Source organism: Panulirus ornatus, chromosome 67, assembly GCF_036320965.1.
Source record: "Panulirus ornatus isolate Po-2019 chromosome 67, ASM3632096v1, whole genome shotgun sequence".
In the NCBI taxonomy this organism is placed as follows: domain Eukaryota; kingdom Metazoa; phylum Arthropoda; class Malacostraca; order Decapoda; family Palinuridae; genus Panulirus; species Panulirus ornatus.
This window is the reverse complement of record NC_092290.1, coordinates 20,582,070-20,599,155: the sequence shown is the minus strand read 5'-3', so window position 1 is coordinate 20,599,155 and position 17,086 is coordinate 20,582,070. Positions and strand designations below refer to the sequence as shown.

Genomic DNA, 17,086 nt, shown 5'->3' with positions numbered 1-17,086 from the left:
CATGATGTAGCCTAGCCCACAATGTTATATTCTCCCATGAAGCAGCGGACAGGATCCAATAATTTATTATCACTTGATCTAAACCAAACCATTGTTAAAGTAAGCATTTACGGTCATATTAAGCAAGATTGCCTACGCTGAGCTCATTCCTTTCCCTTGGGTTCACATCTTACTATACACACACACACACACACACACACACACACCGCCACCTAACTTTTGCTACAGGCTGTCAACTGTGAAAACATTACAATGAGCAGTTGATGTACAGCGAAGTGATATTGCATTTTCTTATTCATTACACTTCAAAATCTTTAACAGCTCCCTGGTTAATTGAGAACAAAATGGTTAAGTAATCATTCAAATGTATGCTTTACCTACTATATTGGTCGAGAAGCTACACCTTACACTCCCAGCAGGTGGAAAGTGGAAATGTTATCTTCGAGTTGGTGACATTTGCTTCTGTGGACAGAGGAAAGGACATGGCTTATGTATGTGAGTGTGTGCAGGTGTGCTAATCTGAGGGGCAGGGTTGGGGGGAGGGAGTTGCATTATCAAGGAATAATTCAGATCTCTAAGCACAAACTGCAAATAACGTCCTAACTTGCGATTCACATCACTCTCAGTATTTTTGATGAGACCGACTTACTTCTCTTTGTTTCCTTCACCAAACACTGCGTTGTGTGTAGGTGTCGACTACAGCGAACTCCTTCCTCTCCCACTCTACTCGCTTACCTTGTCACCCACCACACACGCAGGCTCCATGCGTCTTCCTCTCCCCATTTCGAAGTAGCGAGTCGATAGTATCGAAACTCCTGGGTTCACAGATAGATAGAAAGATAGACATATAGCTAGACAGACAGATAGATAGATATATAGATAGTTTACTGACCACAGCTTCAAGCACAACCAATACATTGCAATATATAAAACGTATAAGTTGACAATAAAACTTAAAACCAAAACAGTCCACAAAGTTATGATACACAATACAGATTGAAATAATCCTAACACAAATTAATGACACCATTGTCTATACAACAGTAGAATATCATGAATCAATTTGCATGATGTTACACGAGTAATACCTTCACCAAAAAGGTCTTCCAGTCTCGTAATATCATACTGTCATCTGATGGGTTCAGTTAAGGAACACACTTTGCTGTACCACCCGTCTCTCTCTGGGTAAGGCCACAAGCAATTCAACCCTCCTCAGCCATGTCCTCCCCCGGTGTCTCCACCGCCCACCTTCTCCACATACACGGAGCCTAGTCATGACATGCGAGGAAACTTGATTAACATGTATTTTGTGTTGTATATCTCGTGTACTGAAAAATTAGGGGTTAATTTCCTTATATAACAAAATACCTTGATGATCCTGAGTTAGCTGTCATGTTATGAACATTTCCTACTGATGAGCATTCGTCGGGTTTAATTTTTAATGAATTTAACGACAGTTTTTCTTGTCTGCGTATTTTAGTTAATCACAGTTGTAACGGCATGTGACACTGGGAGGTCGTCATGTATCCTAGACGTAGCAGACCAAATTGTAAGAAAAGATTGTGTTGATTCCATTTAACAAAATCTCAGGGGTGTCGAGCAGCCTGCCTCAGTGTAAGGTTAACACAAGGTTGGATGGCCACCTTCTCACCGCCAGCAGCTGCTATAATGCCCAGTTATAATGATAACGTGTTTAACATCTGCACCCACCCAGGACTGGCTCACATGAAGCACTAGATCAGTGCTGCATCACACACACACTCCGCTTCACAATGAATGAGACATTATTGTCTTTTATTATCATTTTTTTACGAAAGAGACAAACGTGACACCGCTTATTCCGTGCATATGACTGAACAGCCGAGGCCACAGACCCCTCACTTGTGGACGGTGAACCCAGGTACACATACACTGCCTTATATACACCTCGTTCACGTGGATCGGCTCCATGTCCTCATTCTCACCATTGATTTTGAAATATTGCCTTGCTAATATTTATTACCATACCCTAATATCGACAGTCCTGATAAGCTATCTTTAACTTCTTTATCATGTTGTTCTTGCTTATCTATTAAGATTAAAATATGCCACCATTTGTCCCAAATCTACACCTGTACAAGTGACTTACTGTAAGATTAAAATATGCCACCATTTGTCCCAAATCTACACCTGTACAAGTGACTTACTGTGTTGGGGGCATGATGTGAGGGGGAGATGACCTCGCTGTAGGACAGAATTACTCATATGATTCATCAGTGACCTCGCTGTAGGACAGAATTACTCACATGATTCATCAGTGATGGAGACGTGTCTAGCCTGGAGATGCAGGCGTCACGGCAAGTTTTGTGAGCAGGGAAGTGTTTAAGGCGAGACATACCATTATAATAATAACAAGCAAACCATTATCAAGAAATATGGTATAGAAAATAATTTAGCATTATCATTATCATTATTAACACATCATGAATCCCTGGATATGACATATGTTACATGATAATTCAGCATTATTATCATTATTAACAACATGAATTTGTGGATATAACATGTCGTTAGCATTAACTAAGTTATCGTTAGCATTAAGTAACTAAGTTATCGTGAGTAACTTGTCTTACACGCCTGCCATATCCCGCAGTGATATGGCCAGTCATGACCTAACCATTGTCATGTTGTGCATGATCCGAGAATATAGTGGCTCTAGGACTGAGGCGAATACATCATGAGGATAGTAACTGCAAGTCACATGGTGCGATAGTACTGCAAGTCACATGGTGCGATAGTACTGCTATTCACATGGTGCGATAGTACTGCAAGTCACATGGTGCGATAGTACTGCTATTCACATGGTGCGATAGTACTGCAAGTCACATGGTGCGATAGTGCTGCAAGTCACATGGTGCGATAGTACTGCAAGTCACATGGTGCGATAGTACTGCAAGTCACATGGTGCGATAGTACTGCAAGTCACATGGTGCGATAGTGCTGCAAGTCACATGGTGCGATAGTACTGCTATTCACATGGTGCGATAGTACTGCAAGTCACATGGTGCGATAGTGCTGCAAGTCACATGGTGCGATAGTGCTGCAAGTCACATGGTGCGATATTACTGCAAGTCACATGGTGCGATAGTACTGCAAGTCACATGGTGCGATAGTACTGCTGTTCACATGGTGCGATAGTACTGCAATTCACATGGTGCGATAGTACTGCAAGTCACATGGTGCGATAGTACTGCTATTCACATGGTGTGATAGTACTGCAAGTCACATGGTGCGATAGTACTGCAAGTCACATGGTGCGATAGTACTGCAAGTCACATGGTGCGATAGTGCTGCAAGTCACATGGTGCGATAGTACTGCGAGTCACATGGTGCGATAGTACTGCAAGTCACATGGTGCGATAGTGCTGCAAGTCACATGGTGCGATAGTACTGGAAGTCACATGGTGCGATAGTACTACAAGTCACATGGTGCGATAGTACTGCAAGTCACATGGTGCGATAGTGCTGCAAGTCACATGGTGCGATAGTACTGCAAGTCACATGGTTCGATAGTATTGCAAGTCACATGGTGCGATAGTACTGCGAGTCACATGGTGCGATAGTACTGCAAGTCACATGGTGCGATAGTACTGCAAGTCACATGGTGCGATAGTACTGCAAGTCACATGGTGCGATAGAAACCAAACAAAACCCCCCTTGAACACGACGAAATTGCAGCCACACTTGGTCGCCAATATTGGTATCAATATGTTTGATACCAGACGAGATAACGAGTCCTTAACACACACACACACACACACACACACACACAGGTGTTGGCCCGCGCTCTGCAAACCCAACCATTTTACTCCTGTATGTCACATATCCAGGATATGCCACTGGCATCCATGTCTTAACCAAAGTTTGGCTCTAAAGCGATAATCCGATAACAGATAATTATCGAAGTTAATTTTTGTTATCGGACTAGATCGGAAGTTAAGTGTCTAATCGTTATCGGATCAGTTAACTTCCAATAACTCGATTTTTTATTCCGATAATGTCGGTTAATTTCTTCCGATAAAATTTTTATTTTACTTTTTTTAGGTTCTTCAATGTACTTGTTTTCTTTTGTTATTGATTCTATTTTTTGTAATAGGAAAATTTAAACTATAATTGGTTATATAATCGATATACTTTGTTGTTCATTCTATTTGTTGTCATTTACATGTATATATGATAATATGTAAGGCGTTATATAAATAGAATACAGAGCTCAGATATATTGTTTATTTGTTTCGTTTGTCCAACATTATTATGCAATGATTAATTTTCATTACTTCTGTGCTGTGATGAAAATTATATGGTTTGTGAGATGATACTTACAAATATGAAAAAAAAAAAACATTAATCTTCGCCTTACATTATATGTTCGTATTAGGTCAGCCACCACACACGCCATCACTGACTCCCTCCCTCCCGGACCCCGGTTCTAACCACTAACCCCCCTACAGTTCCCTCCATTCCCTCCCCTTTACTGTTCCCATACCGAACAAGCACTGAACAATGTACAAGCATTGAACAATGCAAGGTTACAAGCGGACCTGTACCGAACTTGCATTGAACAATGGAAGGTTACAAGCGGACCTGTTCATGGATCTTATTGGTTGACAGTTGCCAGTTATGTGGTAGGGAAAGAATTGTATTAAGATTCAAGAACTTTGTAATGATTATGTATAAAACAAAATAGAATAATTAAAAAAAAAAAAGGATATATAGGTTGTTCCTTTTTCTCTCTCGCAAAATAAATAGGACAAACATCCAAAAAAAAGAAGACAGAGCAACCCTACCACACACACACACACACACACACTGTGGATTCGTCCGTAGCGGCAGTGGCTGGTCAGTATCTTCGCTAACTTGACAACCTTCACTTCTCTAACCTCTCTCTCTTACAGTCTGGTCTGTACATACAGGTGAACTTACGGTCTGGTCTGTACATACAGGTGAACTTACGGTCTGGTTTGTACATACAGGTGAACTTACGGTCTGGTCTGTACATACAGGTAAACTAACGACAGTACCAGACCACCACAACGGACCATGATCCACCGGAACACCAAGACCAACTTCTCAATGTTGACATCGCCTCTGCCTCAGCCACTTCTGAGTCCCAGCCAGGCGCTCTGACACCAGGTCGCCACCAGCCAGGACCAGGAGCCCTCAGCCTGACCCTCTGACAGCCAGGTCATCAACAGCCAGGACCAGGAGCCCCCAGCCTGGCGCTCTGACACCAGGTCACCACCAGCCAGGACCAGGAGCCCTCAGCCTGACCCTCTGACAGCCAGGTCATCAACAGCCAGGACCAGGAGCCCCCAGCCTGGCGCTCTGACACCAGGTCACCACCAGCCAGGACCAGGAGCCCTCAACCTGGCGCTCTGACACCAGGTCACCACCAGCCAGGACCAGGAGCCCTCAACCTGACCCTTTGACACCAGGTCACCACCAGCCAGGACCAGGAGCCCTCAACCTGACCCTTTGACACCAGGTCACCACCAGCCAGGACCAGGAGCCCCCAGCCTGGCGCTCTCACAGCCAGGTCACCACCAGCCAGGACCAGGAGCCCTGGCACCACCTGCCGCGCCACCACCAGCTCCGCCGTCAGAACAAGGACAACAAGGTGCCCTATTTTGAGTGGCCAAAATGCCACCCGACCAAGGAAATTGTGAGAGGCCATGTCACCAGCCTTAGCAATATGCTAATTCTGAGTTTGTATATTGTACAGTACGGTGGGCTTAATAGTTTAGTAAATGTACTTAAATTTCAAACTTGAATTTCACTTCCCGCCAGAAGAATTATCTGGTAAATCAAAATTAAATTCATGGTTTGTTTACAAGGGTTTCAAAACAGTACATTTTTTTTTATTAGAATTAGAATATCATAAGCAAAAAACGTTACAAAACTAGTAGAATAGGCTTACTTGTTTTTGGATTTAGCATAAGAATTTTTTATGGGTTTTGAAGTTTTATTGTTTTATTTCTTTATTTACAGTTATCGTTATCGGATTATCGTAACTTCCGATGACTAGATATTAAAATTATCGTATTATCAACATCGAACTTAAAAATTGGCGTATCGGATTATCTATATCGGACTTAAAAAATTGGCGTATCGGATTATCTACATCGGACTTAAAGATTGGCTTTATCGGATTATCTATATCGGACTTATAAATTGGCGTTATCGGATTATCTACATCGGACTTAAAAATTGATGTTGTCGGATTATCTACATCGGACTTAAAAATTGGCGTTATAAAAAAAAGATTACATCGGACTTATAAAATGGCGTTATTGGATTATCTACATCGGACTTAAAAATCAGTTTTACCGGATTATCGTTATCGGAGTTAACTTTTTAGTAATCGGTGCCCAACACTAGTCTTAACCTCATTAATACAGACCACGTCGTAATTATGGAGCAGCTACTTTACGTTTAATTGTTCTAATGACGTACACACCCCACGATAATGTTCATACCTTCCTCAGTTGCTGTGGTGTTCTTACAAACCAACTGAGGATTGTAAATATCAATAACGTCTGAGTTCTTCATAACATCTTGTGTTCACGAACCTCCATACAGCACATCCGGTGTTCTCTGGTCGTCGTTACCCTCTGTGTCGTCTCCGCTACACGTAGCCAACGGCCACTCGTTCCTAACACTCCGGTGGACGTCTTTCTTGACGTAGATCCTGCTCTGATTATCGCCGGAGGCTTTTGAAACGTCTTGCGTCGTCCAACATACGACTGCGTCGACCCTCGTCGGCCAGCGTGACCAGGCCGGGTGATGTGTTGTCTCCCAGCTTTCGATGAGTACCAGCCACACGAACCTCACTCAATTTTGGACTAAATTTCGTCGAGGTTGTCTTGATCTGATGCAGCGTCGTCGAATGCGTCATGTTGATCAGGCACACCCAGGATTACCATGTCTGATACGCCTTCCTCTCGGTCAGTCAGCGCTTTCAAGAACTGTTGTTTGCTTCGCTGTTATACCACCCTGCTTGTCGACCCCAGACTTGAGTTCGGTGTAGTTCTCGGTCATTAGACTGTCTCGGGACGTAATGATACCATTTAGCATCTTGACTTTATTCATAACGTCGTCAAGTCTCTTGTTGATGGTACCCAGCTCACCCTCCTCTGCGCAGGATGGTAGTAGGCTGTGTGTGAAATCTTCTTTGTTGATTCACGACACCTCACGGAAAGAATAGATTGACACCGATGACTGTTGTGTGAGGAAGTGCAGGTGGCTGTACCATGTCTTTAATCCTGTACTCGCTAATGTATGCACACACACACACACACACACACACACACACTTGCCTTAGCTTATGCTAGGTAATGTGTGTGTGTGTGTGTTTGATGGTACTGAAGCTTTGTGTACCGGATTCATCCCTCTGAGTTGATTTTAGGATGGATGATTAGATGTTGCTTGGTTAGCTGGAATGGGATATACCTAGAATATTACATAAGTGTTTTGCATATTCTGTGTGTGAAGCTGAATTTCATTTTTGAGAGACATATATACTTTAGATTTTCAGTTGAACTAAAATGATAATACACTAGTGCATTGTCTTCCTTTTGATTAATATCGGTATAATTTGGGTCATGAAGTGACATTTGAAAAGAATAAGTTTTTAGGTCGTAGTCCCCAATGTTTACTACGTTCGTTTTAATGCCCGAGATATTGATGTGTAGTCGTTAATTTTTTTCTTAATCAAAGAAGACTCATAAATGATATGAATTTTTTTCCCTAAAAGTTATAAGAAACTTAAAAAACCTTTAGAATAACTTTTATCGAGTTCAAAAATATTCCTAAGCACAACATTTAACTAAAACATTTCGTTGGACATTCGGACAATTATGGTAAAGTTCAGTTTTCCAGGAGCTTGAAAGAAAGAAAGGCAATGATGGTGTAATTGTGAAGAATACATGGCATGGCGCATGCTTTTTATGGCATCATAATTATCAAGTCATTTTCTAAGTGAGTGGTTTATATAATTATTTGTTGATTTGTACGCCTAGTGTGTGTAAAATTCGTGGGTTGATGACAGAAGTTGGGTTTCAAAATGTCTTTGTTGATGACAGAAGTTGGCTTTGCTGGGAGCACTGGCCAACATAACTTCAAGCCACACACAGCCAACAGGATTGATCAACAGGGACTAAATTTATTTACTTGTAAATGCTGCTCTGGTAGTGCTTGTAGTGCTTGTCATATAAGTGTGCTGTATAGTGACTGTGACCTCGAAATTTCACCCTTGGGAAAGTTTAGCAATAATTGGAAGCTTGTGGTATGGAATGTATTATGGTATTTAAAGAATGTATCTTGATCATATTAGAGATTTTAAAAGAGGAAACACCATGAGATTAGGGTAGATTTCACTCTAAGGGCATCACAGAAATAACGTGATTGGATACACAAATCACTATCCTCTGTGTTTAGTGAAAGTGATATACAGGAAGATTGTGATATAAAACATCATTTTTTTCTTATGAACAACGAAAGGGTTTTATGGTTGCGAGGCGTGGGCTATGGATAGAGTTGTGCGCAGGAGGGTGGATGTGCTGGAAATGAGATGTTTGAGGACAATATGTGGTGTGAGGTGGTTTGATCGAGTAAGTAATGTAAGGGTAAGAGAGATGTGTAGAAATAAAAAAGAGTGTGGTTGAGAGAGCAGAAGAGGGTGTTTTGAAATGGTTTGGTCACATGGAGAGAATGAGAGGAAAGATTGACTAAGAGGATATATGCGTCAGAGGTGGAGGGAACGAGAAGTGGGAGACCAAATTGGAGGTGGAAAGATGGATTGAAAAAGATTTTGAGTGATCGGGGCCTGAACATGCAGGAGGGTGAAAGGCATGCAAGGAATAGAGTGAATTGGAATGATATGGTATACCGGGGTCGACGTGCTGTGAATGGATTGAACCAGGGCATGTGAAGCGTCTGGGGTAAACCATGGAAAATTCTGTGGGGCCTGGATGTGGAAAGGGAGCTGTGGTTTCGGTGCATTATTACATGACAGCTAGAGACTGAGTGTGAACGAATGTGGCCTTTGTTGTCTTTTCCTAGCGCTACCTCGCACACATGAGGGGAGAGGGGGATGTTATTCCATGTGTGGCGAGGTGGCGATGGGAATAAATAAAGGCAGACAGTATGAATTATGTACATGTGTATATATGTATATGTCTGTGTGTGTATATATATGTGTACATTGAGATGTATAGGTGTGTATATTTGCGTGTGTGGAAGTGTATGTATATACATGGGTATGTGGGTGGGTTGGGCCATTCTTTTGTCTGTTTCCTTGCACTACCTCGCTAACGCAGGAGACAGTGACAAAGCAAAATAAAAAATATATATATATATTATCCCTGGGGATAGGGGATTAAGAATACTTCCCACGTATTCCCTGCGTGTCGTAGAAGGCGACTAAAAGGGGAGGGAGCGGGGGGCTGGAAATCCTCCCCTCTCGTTTTTTTTAATTTTCCAAAAGAAGGAACAGAGGGGGCCAGGTGAGGATATTCCAAAAAAGGCCCAGTCCTCTGTTCTTAACGCTACCTCGCTAATGCGGGAAATGGCAAATAGTTTGAAAAAAAAAAAAAAAATATATATATATATATATATATATATATATATATATATATATATATATATTTTTTATTTTGCTTTGTCACTGTCTGCTGCGTTAGCGAGGTAGTGCAAGGAAACAGACGAAAGAAATGGCCCAACCCACCCCCATACACATGTATATACATACGTCCACACACGCAAATATACATACCTACACAGCTTTCCATGGTTTACCCCAGACGCTTCACATGCCCTGATTCAATTTCCTGACAGCACGTCAACCCCAGTATACCACATCGATCCAATTCACTCTATTCCTTGCCCTCCTTTCACCCTCCTGCATGTTCAGGCCCCGATCACACAAAATCTTTTTCACTCCATCTTTCCACCTCCAATTTGGTCTCCCACTTCTCGTTCCCTCCACCTCCGACACATATATCCTCTTTGTCAATCTATCCTCACTCATTCTCTCCATGTGACCAAACCATTTCAATACACCCTCTTCTGCTCAACCACACTCTCTTTATTACCACACAACTCTCTTACCCTTTCATTACTTACTCGATCAAACCACCTCTCACCGCATATTGTCCTCAAACATTTCATTTCCAACGCATCCACATTCTTCTGCAGTACCCTATCTATTGCCCATGTTTTGCAATCATATAACATTGTTGGAACCACTATTCCTTCAAACATACCCATTTTTGCTCTCCGAGATATCGTTCTCGCCTTCCACACATTCGTCAGTGCTCACAGAACCTTTGCCCCCTCCCCCACCCTGTGACTCACTTCCACTTCCATGGTTCCATCCACTGCTACATCCACTCCCAGATATCTAAAACACTTTACTTCCTCCAGTTTTTTTCCATTTAAACCTACCTCCCAATTGACTTGTCCCACAACCCTACTGAACATATAACCTTGCTCTTATTCACATTTACTCTCAGCTTCCTGCTTTCACACACTTTACCAAACTCAGTCACCAACTTCTGCAGTTTCTCACCTGAATCAGCCATCAGCGCTGTATCATCAGCGAACAACAACTGACTCATTTCCCAAGCCGTCTCATCCATCTCCTACATATTAGGTGGCCTGTGCATGTGTGATAGTCAGTAACACTTACTGTTACACTATAGGGGCGTTTGATTTTGTATGAGTTTTATCTTTCATACTGCCAGTCTTTTCCATTATGAAGGGTAAGTGTGAGTTTTTTATCATCCCACAAGGGGACTGGCCATCAGAATCCTGCATAAGGGCCTGCAAATCTTCATCAGCTACATGAGTCATGTGCTTTAGGATTATTTTGTTGCTTCCTGTGCCATAAATTACATATGATGGATAAGTTTGACAGTGATTGCTAACTTCCAAGAACGTTCCTTAAGTAGAATGAATATAAAAGGTACCTCCGTATATTTCTTTCAGGCTAGTTTTACAATATGGAAGATGACACATCACCTGTTTGTAGGGAGGACAGTGAAGTCATTCAAGTGCCACATCCACACACATTGATAAGGTGAGACTGCTTGATTTAAGCAGTGGTCTTCAGAGTCTTTAATCTTGTTTGTTGTGTAATCATTGAGAAATTTGACTGTGTTAAAGTTTGGAAAATTAAAAGCTCAGCACCATTGGCAGAAAGCAATTGCAACTTTATTCATTTATTTTGAGGTTTGCTAGGACTCATAATAGACATAATGTTTGTAGAACTTGTAATAAACAGTGCGTTCACAGGACTTTTAACAGGTTGTGTAGTTGTAGGACTTGTGATAAATAGTGTGTTCATAGGACTTTTTTATCCATATTTTTTCCATAAACAGTGAGTTCATGGGACTTGTGATAAACAGTGTGTTCATTTTTATAGTGTTTTCACTCATATAATCAAAGCAAGCATAACTTTTACTGTTTTCATTTGCATGTTCAATGAAAAAATGTATGTTTCTTTTCGTAGTTTGTGCTAATTGAGGGGTGTAAAATTTACTGTTCCTAATGGTTCTGCCATTGTTAGAGGGATGAAAGGTCAATGTTCACTCTTTGAGCAACTCATTTTGATAAACTAGTAACTGCATGAAATTTAGAAAGCCCACTCAAATATTCAGTTCCTTTTGTTTACACTCCTTTGTTACATCTTATTATAAACTTATGATAGCAGTTTTCATGATACTCATCGCAGCTTTTTCTGTATTGTTTGAGCTTTTATTGGGCTTTCACTCTTAACCATGAGAACTTGATGTGACTTTGTATTCATTTGATTTTGATTTTAAAGATGAACGGTTTATTTTTGACCACATTGCCAGTACATATTCCTTTTATCTTCATACTATCATTACTGGTCCTTGAATCTCTAAGTAAAGTGAAAAAATTGTATAATGATTTGGTGCTTATGGAGACAGTTACCCAAATATGTATGTATTTTCCTTGTCATAATTTCTTCACTGAATTTATTTTTGTATGCAGTGCTGTGTATGATGATGACTTTGAGGATGAGGTAATGGACAGCTTAAAAAGAGAGGAGGTTCCCCTCATCCCACGAGCTGTTCCAGCTTACAGGTAAGATGTTTAACTTGTATGAAGTTTTGGATAGGGTCTGTTATGGACAAATTCTTTTTCATGCTTTGTACTTTAAGGTAAGTCACTTAGCTATGTTTTACCAACGTATGAGGTGAACTGCAATCCATTGCTGAGTATACAGTATTATATACTTACCTCTTTATTTAATTCAGTTAGATAATTGATGTTAAAAGAGGCAATAGTAGTAAGATGGATATCCCTGATGGCAAAGGAAGTCCATCCTGAGATTAGCCTAAAGCTACCTCATCGTAACATTTCTGTGATTCATACATGAAATGTTAAATTGCAGTTGATGTTATTCATTTGAACAAACCTTACTTTTTATGGCATTTAGATACATATTTATAATCACATCATTGGTGCAGATAGGATATTATTTAGATGACCCCAGGACTCCTTTTTTTAGGGTTCCAGCAACTTTAAGGCTGTGCTTCAATCATGAGCAAGGAGTTTATGGACTCCTTTTCAAGGGGTTCTTTAACAAGAGTGTGTTTCTTTTCATCCTTTCATAATGATACAACCTAGCCAAAGGTGTCTTTTCACTTGCACTGTAACCACATGTAGGCACAGTCTGGTAATGCCTGTCATCATGTCCAAGAATAGCCATGATTAACCTCTTGAGCACGACATTGCAACCCTTGAACATGACGGTACGACCCTTAGGTATGAGGTCATCATATTACCCTTGAGTGTGACCAAGTCCACATATTTCATTTATTCTCAGATGACATTGGACAGGACCTAAGCAACTGTAACTTCGCAACAGATGGATTCAATGCAGCCAAAAGTAACCCCTCTTTATGCCTTAAAACTAGAGTTTAAGAGGATGTCATCTGACTGAGGAAACTAGCTTTTTGGTATTTCATGATCAAGGAATTATTTTATAGCTGCATAAATGATCCTAGAAGTCTGCTGTATCCAGAGAACCAGGAAAAGTGGCCTTGTTTATGCCAGGATATTGAGACCCTCACTGACATTTGGCTGACAGAGTCTGAAGTGTTTACAGCTCATCACTTTAGTGCCGAACTGTGTGAATGGCTTGGTGAGAACCACACAACTTTGTTTCTGCACTAGCCAATGCCCTACTTTATAGACTAGGGTTTACCCTGCAACTGAAGTTGGAAAAGAGAGCTACTTTGGGTATATTGCATCATGGTTTGTATGAAAACCTGTGTGTGTTGTTGGAGATGGCCAGGATGAAGTGATAGCTGTAAAACAACTTTATTTCCCATTTTGAAGAATCCAGACATATGATGATTTCTTCAGCCTGTTACAAGGTTTGAAGTATTTGTGGCCCTTGAGTTATATAGTGTTGTTTAGATACACAGACCCATGGTCAAAGCAAGGTTGTCTGGCATTAACACTACTTATGAAAATAATGAAATAGAAAATGCAATCCCCTAAAAAGCCATAGAAGAAAAGGATAGCAAAGCAAAGGCTCTCCCCACCCTCCTTACTTCATCTGTTTGTGGCAGTACCTCACTAATGCAGGAAAGGGAAGACATGTGCAAGAAATGAAAGAATGTGATTTTAAAAATAAAATCACAAACCTTCAGATGTGCTTAGTCTACTTGTAGTCCTTCCTGTAGGTCTGAGGAGCCTTATGTCTCTGGTGTTAATCCCTTGCTCATTTAGTTGCCACCTTTGAGCATGATGATCCAGACCTTCGGTATGGTAGTTTGGCCTTTGACCTGATCCTAAGTGTCAAATGAAAGATCACACCACCATATCCATAGAATATACTACCGTGCATATGTGTTGAAAAAAAAGCTAGGTGGTGTGCAGCCAACTTAGACATTCGGGCAGATTTTCAAAGTCTTTCTCCTCAGGATTTATGACAACATACCAATATTTACTGTTTTATAGTATTAATGAAAACAAACATTTTTTTTTTTTTTTTTTTTTTTTTTTTTTTTTTTTTAATACTTTGTCGCTGTCTCCCGCGTTTGCGAGGTAGCGCAAGGAAACAGACGAAAGAATACTTCCCACGTATTCCTCGCGTGTCGTAGAAAGCGACTAGAGGGGACGGGAGCGGGGGGCCGGAAATCCTCCCCTCCTTGTATTAACTTTCTAAAATGGGAAACAGAAAACAAACATGTTTGCACCATTTTTGTTCTGAACTTATGATGCTGGATTAGTGTGAAACAATAGATGGGTGAATTTACCACTTGCCTGATGTTACAAGAAAGTAAAACCTTGAGGTATTTCTTTATTGTATGTCCAAGCAAGAACAGAACCCAAATACATAGATATGTGTAGTACAGCCAATATGGTCACACCTGATCTAAATGAATGATCATATCCTGTGTTGGTAACAAACATGGTTCTGAACAGGTAATCATTTCAGGTTAGGCTTGATTATATTGGCTGGGCCACACATTATCCCTGATAGTGAGGATAAAGATAGAAAATCAGGGAAGGTGAAGGGGAAAGATCAGGGAGGACAAGTAGGATGGAGAGGTTGATGAGGAAAATAAAAAAATAAAAAAAAAGGAGGAATGGGAGGATGAAGAGGAGAGATTTGAGAAGAGGATTATAGGAAAGATGGAAAGGAAAGATATATGAAGAGGATGAGGATGGAGAAGATGAAGAGGAAAGGTCACAGTGGATAGAAGGAATGAAGAGGAAAGATCAGTGAAGGTAAGGAGAATAGGGAGGATGAAGAGAAATATCAGGGAATCATAGAAGGATAATAAGAAAAGTAAGGAGGATAGGGAGGATGAAGAGAAGAGATGAGGAAGGGGATAGTAAAATGAGTAAAAACAGGAGGAAGGAAGAAGAAGAGATGGGGTGGGAAGAACAGGAGCGAAGATATGATAAATGAAAATCAAATATACCCAATCTCCATCCTGAAAATTAAGGACATATGGTGATTGCTTGCAATCCACTTTGTTGGTAATATTGCATGAAGATAATAGCAAGCACATATACTTGATCAGGATGTTTATGTAAAAAAGATTTCTAAGTGTCTATGTAAATATATCATCATTATGATCACCTAACCTATCCTTTTGACTTGGTCCTTCCATCCAACTTTTAATTGCTCCTTTCAGACAATAGACCATCCCAGACAAAAATATCTGTCTTTTTCAGCTTTATTTTGATATTTGTTATTCATGTATGTGCTAGATATTATTCTTTCAATCATACTAGTTAGTTTATATCTTTTTCCAAAACTTTATAGACTGAGACTTTTAAGAAATGATCATCATTATGATGTTCTAAGGATCTCCACTTTTGAAAAACTGATTTATAGATCACAGATTGATGGTAAGCCAACAGTTTTTCGTACTGAAGCTAAGTGAAGGGTTACAGTGAAAGTTTCATTTGTCTGAATTTTCATTTTAACAAGCTATGATTGAGTCACTGTAACCTAGTTGAAGCATGGTTCATAGTATATGCCAGAAGTAGAGGAAGTTTCTAGGATGGTGAGGTGCATGCATTGGATAGAATAGAGTAGATTGATGTGATGCAAGGGGGTCAATATGCTATCAGAGGGTTGAATCAGTTCATATGAAGCATTCTGGTTAATTTCTAGGCCTTGACTGTGTAGGGTACATGACAGTTAGAGGTTGGTTATGTTCAAATGAGACCATTGTGTGATCGGTCGTGGTGCCTCCTTACTAAAGTGGGGAAAGTGATTTTGAAGAAAAACGACTTTACATATATTTGCAGGGAAAATATAATTAAATCGGTTTTAGGAGATATTGGGAGTACTTTTTATAACTGAATGCTATAAGAAGTGATACATTTATTGTTGATATGGAGAATGTTGGCCAGTGTATGAGTTTTACTTTGGATTTATCACCATTTTCAATGAAATGTAATGGATTTTGTTCTTAATATTCATACTATTAAAAGGCAATCCTGTCTGTTTCCAGTTTGTAGACATACTGTGGGAGTTGCCAGATGCATGACAACTGACCCCCATTCACAGTTGCCAATATTCAATCCATTTCCTTGGCTGGATATAAATTGGTGGCCGCTAGATTGATATATTTTCAGGAATATTTTAATTGTTGAGCAGGAAGGCTGCATCAACATTGTGGGAGCCATGAAGAGGAAAAATGGTGAGGGGTGAGTGTGCCTGCCCTGCCACTATTTTGGGTGTGATGACCAGGTAGGGAGGAAGTGTTAGTGGTAAGGGAGGGTATGTTGGCCAAAGAGGGCAAAGTGATGATGGGGGAGGGTGTAGAAGCCAGGGAGAAAGGGGGTTGGTTATGATGGGGATGGGGATGTCGTAAGCAGTGAAATGGTGAGGGATGGTGTTGTGGCCAGGGTGGGATGGCTTGATGGTAGTGAGGAAGGGTATGGTAACCCTCTGCAGGAGTAAGCAGATTCAGGCCTGGAGGGGCCCAAATCTGCTAGTATCTCTGATAAGAGGAAAGATAATGATACACAGATCATTAAAAGGGATGAATTAAGCGAGAATAAGCCACTGATGAATGATTCTGCGAGGGTGTTGAGCGTTGTAATCAAACAAAAAATTAGGTGTTTTTTATTTTGAATTGTCAGGATGTTGCTTGAAATGTATTAGGGATTTTGTATCATAATCACATGTAAAAAGAAAAATTTAGTATTGATGTACTCTATACTGCATTGCTGTTGTTAAAGAACATAACAGTGAAACTGAAACAAAGTGCATGCAGTGAACTCTAAAAGTCTTAACAGAAATAGCAACAAAGGATGATCAAGAAGGGGTTAACAGATGAAAATATTTTCTTAAGACATGATCATTCTTGTTGGACATGGTCATCCTAGTTTGCATGATAATCTTAGGACATGTTTATCCTTGTTTGACATGATCATCCTAGTAAGACATGTTTATCCTTGTTTGACATGGTCATCCTAGTAAGACATGTTTATCCTTGTTTGACATGGTCATCCTAGTATGAAATGAGATTATTATTGTATGTTT

At 40.4% G+C, this 17,086-nt stretch overlaps 1 protein-coding gene across 2 annotated transcripts in view; it reads left to right on the top strand.

Moving 5' to 3' along the window:
- The first annotated feature begins 4,894 nt into the window (after nt 1-4,894).
- The window catches only part of LOC139746983 (equilibrative nucleoside transporter 1-like), a 122,075-nt gene continuing 109,883 nt past the window's right edge, over nt 4,895-17,086 (top strand). Inside the window, exons 1-3 of one of the 2 annotated variants that reach the window (XM_071658681.1) lie at nt 4,895-5,701; nt 11,026-11,116; nt 12,055-12,147. In XM_071658681.1, coding sequence (XP_071514782.1) covers nt 11,040-11,116; nt 12,055-12,147 — 170 coding nt within the window. In that variant the 5' untranslated portion in view covers nt 4,895-5,701; nt 11,026-11,039. Of the gene's footprint in view, nt 5,702-7,877; nt 8,017-11,025; nt 11,117-12,054; nt 12,148-17,086 lie in introns of those variants that run through there. The other variant, XM_071658680.1, reaches the window with a different exon arrangement.